The sequence below is a fragment of the Salmo salar genome, chromosome ssa23 (genome assembly GCF_905237065.1).
Source record: "Salmo salar chromosome ssa23, Ssal_v3.1, whole genome shotgun sequence".
Classification (NCBI taxonomy): domain Eukaryota; kingdom Metazoa; phylum Chordata; class Actinopteri; order Salmoniformes; family Salmonidae; genus Salmo; species Salmo salar.
Genome location: NC_059464.1, coordinates 3,778,339 through 3,788,974, shown reverse-complemented (window position 1 = coordinate 3,788,974; position 10,636 = coordinate 3,778,339). Strand labels below are relative to the sequence as shown.

Below are 10,636 nucleotides of genomic sequence, written 5' to 3'. Positions count from 1 at the left end.
AGATGTGGAGGGAGGAGTGGAGCGAGAAGAGAGTGGAGAAAGAGGAGGGAGAGGAGAGTGGAGGGGGATGAACATGGAGAAACATGTAGAGGAAAAGGGAGAGGAAGAAGCAGAGGGAGAGGAGGCAGTAGAGTGAAAGGAGGGAGCCGAAGGAAAGTATCACACAGCGTGGGCCTAAAGTGACATTGGCAGGGGTTTTGGAGTTGTTGTTTTGTAAGTGGCAGGAACTTATATCTGTTCTAGAGCTTGTGTAATGGATTACAACAAGAAAATGGGCGGGGTTGACCATCTTGACCAACTGAGGAGCTATTACAATGTTGGACGCACAGGCAGAAAATGGTGGAAGCATGTGTTTTGGGGGAGGCTCAACATTGCCATCATAAATGCTTACATTGTGTGGGGGAATTTTTACATTGTTACAGAAGTAAGAATCGTTGTCAATCAAATAGCCTACTTTGTGTGGGATTTAAAATTAATATTGTCCTCTGGTCACATTTTACATAATTAAAAATATCAATATGTAAATACATTTTGTAAGTATAATATATTATACTTGGTACATTTTGAGTGAGTAATTTAGTCAAATTTACTACACTTGAAATACTCTATTTTTTTTCTTGTTTTTTTGATAGTGTCTCTACAGAAGGGAAGACAAAATTTGTGTTATTCCAATTGACATGAATGTGGTGTCATATTAAAGAAGAGGTTGTGCTCTTTAAAACTAAGTTAACTTGTAATTGTCATTTGTTCTATTCTATTGAGGTCTAAAGGGTTACATTTATTGAAATAATTGGTCTGATTACTTAAACTACTATTTCAACCTTACTATTTTGGATTGTGGGGCAGTTACATCACAAAATTGTCTGAACTACAGTTGTTGCGTGTAAAAACAAAGAAGAAAGACAAAGGACAAAGCAATCTTCTGTCAGAAGATGGGAATAAAAGGCAGGATCATGTGGACAACACTCTTAGGAAAGAAAAGCAACTCTGAATCATTCATGCTGTGGGTTCAGATAAAAAGATGCACAATGTACTTTTGTAAAACATACAGTGTAAATTAAGTTTGATTTTAGTTGAATAATGATTATACAGTTTTAGGCTATTATTTGGGGAGAGGAATATTATGGTGGATCATGTGGTAATGACAGCTTTTTAAAAGTATTTTTGTGGTAGTTAAAGAACTATGTAGAATAGGTTTTTATGTATACCTACTGATAGCTAGCTGTAGTTTTAATAAATAAACTCAAATCAAATTTTATTTGGTTACATACACGTGTTTAGCAGATGTTATTGCGGGTGTAGCGAAGAGCTTGTAAAAGAAAACTCTTTAGGCTAACAGTGATCACTGAAAAGTACATTTCCTGAAGAAAATGTGGTGTGTTTGCTAGCTTGTTTTAAAGTATATATGGTTTTGAAATACGCTATAGTAATGGTGACTGATTATGGTTGAAAACGTAGGTAGATGAAAAGTTATCATAGCCTGAACATATGAAAGTTGGTTTGGTGTATCTAGCTTTAACGGTTTAAGAGTTACTGTTGGTGAGTTATATTATGCAAAATGTATATAGTTATAGTCGATAAAAAATTATTTAGAATTTAAAGCTAGGATAACCTGAACATGTAAAATTTAGTTTGGTGTCTCTAGCTTGAACTGTTCAAGAATTACTGTTGGTTAATTATATGATGCTAATTTATGCAAAATGTATAGTTAAAAGGTTTAAAGAATTTGAAATTAGAGTAGCATGCACATGTGAAAGTTGGTTTGGTGTTTCTAGCTTGTACGGTTCCAGAGTTACTGTTGTGGGTTATTTTATGCAAATGCATTCATACATTAATAACATATTTCTTATTTCTATTATATAAATCATTAACATGAGAAAATGTGTTGTTTATCAGCATTTATGTATATTTAATGCTGCATAAGAGTATAAAAAGACAAGTATAGTGTTTTGAAATTCTGTTTACTTTTAATACGCATTAGAAAATTACAATATTGTCCCCTTAAATGCAGAATAACAAATCCCAAAACACAGAATATTTTTATGTTGACTAGGCAAGTCTGTTAAGAACAAATTCTTATTTACAATGATGACCTACCCCGGCCAAACCCTAACCTGGACGACGCTGGGCCAATTGTGCGCTGCTCTATGGGACTCCCAATGACACCTCTAGCACTCAGACCACTGTGCCTTAGACCACTGCGCCACTCGGGAGCCCAAAATATAAGAGAGATCCAAGTACAAAAATAACTAATCAAACCTGAAAAAGGTTTTCCTTCATAGCAACCCTCTATGCAATCTTCTAAGCCCCTTAGAGCTGCACAAGATTGAAATATCAAAATAGTATTGTTTAGTTTCAGAGAACCTCTAACTAGTACATCATATTATATTCTTCACACATATTGCTGGTTGGAGTGTCTTCCATTCATACTCTGGGCTCTGAAAGACTCGTCATAGGCGAGTCTGGGTTTCGCGTCATCCTTGTACACTGTTGTGTGTTGGGACGCAGCTTTGTAGGCCATCCCATAACTGAGGACAGAAAGAAAACGAAATTATTCAAATAAATGTAGAATTATTATTAATATTTGTGAGTAAGAAAGAGGATGAAGAGCATGGTTCTAGCTTAGAATTCACATTTTCTGGTGGATAAAAATGGAATTTACCCTTGTCGCTTCTCCTCTGATGGAATCATCCCTCTGCAGGCAATACACATCATAACTCCTCCTACGACCAACACAGCCCCGCCTATCCACCCCACAAAGAGGGCGGTGCCAAAGGTGTACCTGAAAAACAGAAGTGATACACTGACACATTCAAAATTACAACTTGGCAAATTGCCATCTTGACATTATGATTGATTCCAGTTTATACACCAAAGCAGCCTCCTAAATGACACTATTCCCTACATAGTGTACTACTTTTGACCAGACTCAAAAGGATAGGGTGCCATTTGGGAGAAGTGAATCGTTCTCATGTTACAGTTAATGTACCTGGGAGTGAGAGATCCTCCAAGTCCTCCTAGCACTCCTCCATAGCCACTGTCTGCATAGGTGGTGAACCGGAAGCTGGACACGATTAGGTTGGCAAAGACAGACACTCCAGCAATGCCACAGACACCTAGAAGGAGGAAAATTAGATTTACATTTTGGTTAGGGAGAAGAAGAAAATTTGTCAATTGTCACTTTCAGATCACAGACATTTTTCTTTTACTTAAACCCAAAATTAAATCAGAATGATTTGGCTTGACAGTTATGAACATCAATATCAAACCAATACAATCCATAACATGGTATTTTATTAAGATCTCGATTAGCTGTTGCAAAAGCAGCAACTACTCTTCCTACGGTCCACATAAAACATTACATTCATAGACAAGAATAGCTCAAGGACAGAACTACATCCATTTAAAAAAGGCATATGTAGCCTACATATCAATACATACTGTGGTATCCCGGGAGGTCTACCCTGGTGGTTGGTGATAGAGGGGAGGTACGTGCCGTGACATTGGCTAAACTCTGCTGGGAGTACACGGGCTGGGCGCCCCGAGGTAATTAGAGGAGTGCCCACCAGCTGTCCAGGCCACATAACTGAAGCACTGCGGCACACCGCGAGGAGGACAAAGAGAGAGGCAAGGTGTGACCCTACAGACGGGAACGAAGCTCCCAGAGGCACGGAGCTGAACATGAGAAGGACTGAGCCAACCATAAGTTATTTTGGTGTTATGTTTATTTTTGTAAAGTCGTGTTTTCTGACTAGAACTTCCCTACCTCTGTGTCAATCTCTGCACGCTCAACCCAACACCCCACGGTTTACCACATATGGTGGAGAATGCGGGCATTACAGTAGTTTTGGGTGCCGTGGGGTCGAGCGTACGGAGATTACCATGGAGGAAAAGGTGGTTCAGTTTATCCTCAGCCAGCAGACGCAACAAGCTCGCCAGGAGCAAGCGCTGGAGGAGGTGCGCCAACAAAACCTCTGACTGGTAGTGGAGGCAGCCCAGTTGAAGGGTGGTATGGCTCAGGAGTCTAGCCTAAATCAGTTCCTGGTCAAGCTAATGGAGGAAGATGATGTGGAGAAGTATTTGTGCACCTTCGAGATGACGGTGCAGAGGGAAGGAAGGCCCAAGCAGGCCAGCTTTTTAGCACCCTACCTCGCCGGGAAGGCCCAGAAGGCCTACTTCGACTTGAACGCCGACCAGGAAGCAAATTATGAGGGACTCAAACACGAGATCCTGAGCTGTTATGGATTGGTCCACAACTGGGCCTTTGACTCCACTATCTCTCCCCACGCTCAGATGAGCGGCCTGGTGTGCCTTACCAAGGGCTGGCTACTGACCGATGTACTGGCCCTCCCGATAATCGATAAGGTCGTCCTGGATCGGTATCTTCGGGCCCTCCCCTATGAGATGAAGGCGGCGGAGAGCCTGCAGAACCCCCAGAGCTTGGAGGAATTCCTGACCAAAACACCCAGGACCTATACCACTACCGGTTTCTTCCATTTGGGCTCCACGGGGCCCCAACAACCTTCCAGCAACTCATAGACCGCGTCCTGCGCCCACACCATGTCACGTTCGTTGGAATGATCGGACCAAGGCGCAGCGTGAATAGCGTTCCACATCATTTATTAGAAAGTGAAACTTAACAAAATACAAAACAATGAAGAATAAACGAACCGTGACGACAATGAAGTGCTAACAGGCAACTAAACATAAACAATATCCCATAACCCACAAGTGGAAAACAAGCTACTTAAGTATGATCCCCAATTAGAGACAACGATTACCAGCTGCCTCTAATTGGGAATCATACACAATCACCAACATAGAAAAACAAACCTAGAACCCCACATAGAAATAATAAACTAGACTAACCCCCCAGTCACGCCCTGACCTACTCTACCATAGAAAATAAAAGCTTTCTATGGTCAAGACGTGACACACCATGAGAACGCTGTGATTTATTTGGATGATATAATTGTGCACAGTGACAGTTGGGAGTCCCATCTCTGTAGGTTACAGGCGGTGGTGGATGCGCTAAGGGAGTCGGGGCCTACCACAAACCCCCACAAGTGCAAGCTGGGCTACGCCAAGGTGGAGCACCTGGGCTATTGAATCGGGCGGGGAAATGTGAAGCCCCAAGAAGAAGAAAAAAACGCTGCCATTCGGGAATGGCCGGTCCCCCGAACAAAGTGGCAGGTGAAGTCGTTCCTGGGGTTAGCAGGCTACTACAGTAGATTTGTACTTAACTTTGCCACAATAGCTTCTCCCCTCACAGACATAACAAAGGCACGCCTACTCCAGACGGTGCGATGGACAGAGGACACAGAGGCAGCGCTGAAGGACACGCCATTATCCCACCCGGTACTCATCACCCAGGGATTCTCAAAAAAACTCCTGGTCCATTGAGACGTGCCTGACACAGGGGTAGGGGCCGTCTTTTCCCAAGAGCAGGAAGGCAAGGAGCACCCCATCATGAATATCAGCAGGAAGCTCCTCCCGAGGGAGAAGAAGTACTCGTTTGTCGAGAAGGAGTGCCTCGCCGTGAAGTATTACCTCCTCGGAAGGAAGTTCACCCTGATCATTGACCATGCCCCCCTCGTGTGGATGGCAAGAGGTAAGGACACGAATTACCACGTCACCCGCTTGTTCCTGTCGTTACTGTGATTGTCTTTCTCTGACATCCACAGGTCGGGGGGGTGTTTGGTATCCCGGGAGGTCTATCCCGGGGGTTGGTGATAGAGGGGAGGTAAATGCCGCGATGTTGGCTCCCTCTGCTGGGAGTACACGGGCTGGGCACCCCGATACTGATGGCACCAAGTAGTGGTAATTAGTGGAGAGTGCCAACCAGCCATGCAGGCCACATAAAGGGAGCACCATGGCACACCGTGAGGTGGACAAAGAGAGAGGCAAGGAGTGAACCTACAGAGGGGAACAAAGGAGGCACGTTATTTTGGTGTTATGTTTATTTCTGTTGCCTAATAAAGTTGTGTTTTCTGACTGGAACCTCCTTGTCTCTGTGCCCATCTCTGCACGCTCAACCCAACACCCCACGGTTAACCACAATACACACAAACTTCAAATAGGGGAGAGGCGTTGTGCTATCAGGTGTTGCTTCATTTTTTTTTTAAACCAGGTTTGCTGTTCATTTGAGCAATATAAGATCGAAGGGTGTTCCATAAAATAATGGCTCTATATAACACTGTATGCTTTCTTGACTTTGTTTTGGATTTGGGGACTGTGAAAAGACCCCTAGTGGCATGACTGGTGGGGGTAAGTGTGTGTGTAATTGCAATTTGCATGTGGGCTATGCAAACAATTTAGAAATTTCAACATAATGTTTCTTATAAAAAGTAATGCAGTCACTCTCCTCAACTCTTAGCTAAGAAAGACTGGCATGCATAATGTTTATATTAGCCCTCTGAATAAAATGAAGAGCAAGATGTGCTGCTCTGTTCTGGGCCAGCTGCAGTCTAGGTCATTCCTTGTAGCACTCGACCACACAACTGGACAATAATCAAGACGAAACAAAACCAGAGCCTGCAAGATTTGCTTTTTGGAGTGTGGTGTCAAGAAAGGATTCACCTGCGAGCAGGAACATCACCAAAACTTTGACAAAAAGCATCACCTCACCTGCAAGCAGAAACATCACCCCAGAGGTCAGTGTCATGGTAGCCTTGACGTTGTCCTCCATATTTCCCATCTTCAGACACTTGAGGGCAAAGATGGCGATCAGACAGCCGATGGCTCCCAGAACTATCCCCACTATCATCAGTGCCCGCACAGCTTGGAGCATAACTACGGGTCAAACAAAACCAGACGTCAGATAAAAGTCTTACTTTGAAACTTAAGTAATGACCTGTGATTGTGTGTATCATACGTATCTACCAAAGTACTGTGGTATTTAATTTAGATCATAATGTTCCAACATTAAAAAAACTAAAACTACATTCATTTTCAAATGTACATCCAAATTACAAAAATGTTTTATTGATTAGGGCCCTATACTACTCCTATTTTCATGGGCCATTTAACTATATTTTGTGCCTGGAAGATAATCTCACTTCCTGTTCTTTAATTTAATTTGACAAATTATTTAAAGATTTAACTGCTCTATGAAACATGTTTAAATCAATAAAACTTCTGAGACAAAAACAACATTAACTTTTATTGATCATGGCCCTACACTCACATTAAAATGACCCACTGTCTAAACTATATGGAAGATAATATCACTTCCCGGCTTTAACACGCACTTTTAAAGATTAAACGTTGCTGAAGAAACTAGATTAGACATGCTCAAAATAATTTTAAGTGTGGCTCAGTTAGTAGAGCATGGTGTTTGCAACGCCAGGGTTGTGGGTTCGATTCCCACGGGGGACCAGTACGGACTAAAATGTAAAAATGTAATGTAAGTTTCCAGTCAAGTGAAAGAAAAAAAGTTTGTTTTACACCACTTATATCAACTAATAGAAACAAAAACCATATCTTATCTAGATTCACACCCTTGAGAGGCACTCGACATACAAAGGTCGATCGAGATCAAGTTAACAGTAATGACCATCCATTGACATTTATATTTGCTAAATGTATATCAAAGAAACATCATGTTTAACTTCTTACAAGTCAATAAAGCAAACCTTACTTGGCAGCCCTAGTATGGTAAAATAAGGCCTGCATTCGGTCATTCCAGATGAGTTTTCTACACATGATTTCCAGAGTCCAGAGTAAGTGTAAACACTTGTTACGACTGAGAAGGACCGGTCCTGTAAACCCCACATATCCATGGCTGTAGCAGCAGATACTAAAAACTGGCCCAATACACCCAGAATGAAGCCGATTTGCTGAATCATTGAGGTGCCCATTTTAGCGTCCCTTCCTGTTTGATGTCAGACACCTTTGCTTGAAGTCATGAACTGGCCTTCTATCCTCGGGTTCTTATCACTACGTACTCTTGAACAAGGAACCAACCTTATCAGATGTTTGCTTAAAATTGTCCGGAGTTGCTGTCATAGTTTCGGGCAACGGTTGTTTGTTTGGGAAGCGTGACTAATGACAAAAGGTTGTGCCTTGACATTGTTTCCATATGTGGCTAGTTTCAGGAAACTACACATAAGTTGCACGTCACTACTTCACAGGAGAGGCATTTGAATGTTAACATTTATTTTTTTATCAAAATGCTTTTTTTTTTGCCAGAAATGCAATCAACCGTGTACGCCATCTGCAAATAAGAATAAAATGGTTCAATTACTAGCCTAGTTGGTTAAGCCACGAAAAAAGACAGGAACCTTCCCGCTAGCCATGATTGGGCTGGACATGCCGGGAGATGAGTTCGAACTGGTCTGCCATGTAGCAGGCTTCTGTCAACAACATAAACTGCTCAGTATGTATAGGTAATCTTTCTAAAGCAGCTTTTTTGAACGATATCACGAAGTACTGCAAAAGTATTGCTAATTCTCTCCCCTTTCTGGATTACAGAGTTTTGAAATCAGTGGAATTCCCAGTGGAATCAGAGATGGAGAAAATGTTTGCGTTTAATTGCAAATATGCCGAGGTAGTCGAAAAGAGAACACAGAGAAGGCAGTTGTATAAACACCTGTCTCCGAATTACATCTTCAAACTAAAGGCAACCATGGCAACCGTGACAGAGAGGGAGAAGTTCATCCATGTATATGGGTGTCCAGTAGGAAGGAAGTTAGAGGTAGCTTCAAGAGCCAACGCTAACTAGCGTTAGCGCAATGACTGGATATCTCCAACTTCCTTTATTCTGGACACAGAGACATAAAAATGAGAGCTCATCTCACTTTCATTATTAAAAATATATATATATTTCACCTTTATTTAACCAGGTAGGCAAGTTAAGAACAGGTTCTCATTTACAACGGCGACCTGGCCAAGATAAAGCAAAGCAGTGTGACAAAAACAACAACACAGAGTTACACATAAACAAACGTACAGTCAATAACACAATAGAAGAAATCTTTGTACAGTGTGTGCAAATGAAGAAGAGTAGGGAGGTAAGGCAATAAATTTGCCATAGAGGCAAAATAATTACAATTTAGCATTAACACTGGAGTGATAGATGTACAGATGATGATGTGCAAGTAGAGATACAGGGGTGCAAAAGACCAAGATGGTAAGTAATATTAAGGGGATGAGGTAGTTGGGTGTGCTATTTACAGATTGGCTGTGTACAGGTACAGTGATCGGTAAGCTGCTCTGACATCTGATGCTTAAAGTTAGAGAGGGAGATAAGACTCCAGCTTCAGTGATTTTTGCAATTCGTTCCAGTCATTAGCAAGAGAAAACTGGAAGGAAAGGCAGCCAAAGGAAGTGTTGGCTTTGGGGATGACCAGTTAAATATAACTGCTGGGGCGCATGCTACCGGTGGGTGTTGCTATGGTGACCAGTAAGCTGAGATAAGGTGGGGCTTTACCTAGCAAAGACTTAATAGATGACCTGGAGCCAGTGGGTTTGGGGGCGAATATGTAGTGAGGGCCAGCCGATGAGAGCATACGAGTCGCAGTGGTGGGTAGTATATGGGGCTTTGGTGACAAAACAGATGGCACTGTGGTAGACTACATCCAGTTTGCTGAGTAGAGTGTTGGAGGCTATTTTGTAAATGACATCGCCGAAGTCAAGGATCGGTAGGATGGTCAGTTTTACGAGAGTATGTTTGGCAGCATGAGTAAAGGAGGCTTTGTTGCGAAATAGGAAGCTGATTCTAGATTTAATTTTGGATTGGAGATGCTTAATGTGACTCTGGAAGTAGACCTTACAGTCTAACCAGACACCTAGGTATTTGTAGTTGTCCACATATTCTAAGTCAGGCCACGGAAGGAGTGCTGATTGGCGTTGAAGCTCGGTTGGAGGTTTGTTAGCACAGTGTCCAAAGAAGGGCCAGATGTATGTATACAGAATGGTGTCATCTGCGTATAGGTGGATCAGAGAATCACCAGCAGCAAGAGTGACATCATTGATATATATAGAGAAAAGATTCATTAAGATGGCCGCCATTTTACGGTCTCCTAACCAATTGTGCTATTATGTGTTTTTTCCCGCTATATTTGTAAATTGTTTTGTACATAATGTTTCTGCAACCATATCTTACGGCAGAAAAGAGCTTCTGGACATCAGGACAGCGATCACTTACCTCGGATTAGGCAAAGATTTTTTCAACAACAACAACAAGCAGGACTCACACGATATTCTCCAAACATCCCACAGGGAAGACATCCCAATTATTCGCAAAAGGAAGCGACGCAGAGGACGAAGAGCCGGATGCCTCGTGCGGACTTGCAGAAGGCAACTAGGAAAGCTGCCATTACCGTCAATATTACTCGCCAACGTGCAATCATTGGACAATAAACTAGACGAGGTACGATCACGAATATCCTACCAACGGGACATCAAAAACTGTAATATCCTATGTTTCACGGAATCGTGGCTGAATGACGACATGGATATTCAGCTAGCGGGATACACGCTGCACCAGCAGGATAGAACAGCACACTCCGGTAAGACGAGAGTGGGCAGTCTGTGCATATTTGTAAACAACAGCTGGTGCACGAAATCTAAGGAAGTCTCTTGATTTTGCTCGCCTGAAGTAGAGTATATTGTGATAAATTGCAGGCCACACTAC

The 10,636-nt window shown here is 42.3% G+C and overlaps 1 protein-coding gene across 1 annotated transcript; it reads right to left on the bottom strand.

The window, feature by feature from the left end:
• Positions 1–1,945: 1,945 nt before the first annotated feature.
• On the bottom strand, positions 1,946–8,022 carry LOC106583934 (claudin-18). Its single transcript, XM_014168623.2, has 5 exons — positions 7,640–8,022; positions 6,628–6,792; positions 2,990–3,116; positions 2,663–2,782; positions 1,946–2,528 (listed from the first exon to the last, which is right to left on the bottom strand). The coding sequence occupies exons 1-5, from the start codon at positions 7,857–7,859 to the stop codon at positions 2,393–2,395; spliced, it is 768 nt and encodes a 255-aa protein (XP_014024098.1). The 5' UTR covers positions 7,860–8,022; the 3' UTR covers positions 1,946–2,392.
• Positions 8,023–10,636: the final 2,614 nt, after the last annotated feature.

Excerpts from the sequence above, each read along its gene's own strand:
- LOC106583934 (XM_014168623.2), bottom strand. The coding sequence starts at position 7,859 with ATGGGCACCTCAATGATTCAGCAAATCGGCTTCATTCTGGGTGTATTG. Across the intron at positions 6,793-7,639 it reads TACCATACTAGGGCTGCCAA|TTATGCTCCAAGCTGTGCGG; the intron begins GTAAGGTTTGCT and ends TTTGACCCGTAG. Across the intron at positions 2,529-2,662 it reads TCAGAGGAGAAGCGACAAGG|TTATGGGATGGCCTACAAAG; the intron begins GTAAATTCCATT and ends TTCTGTCCTCAG.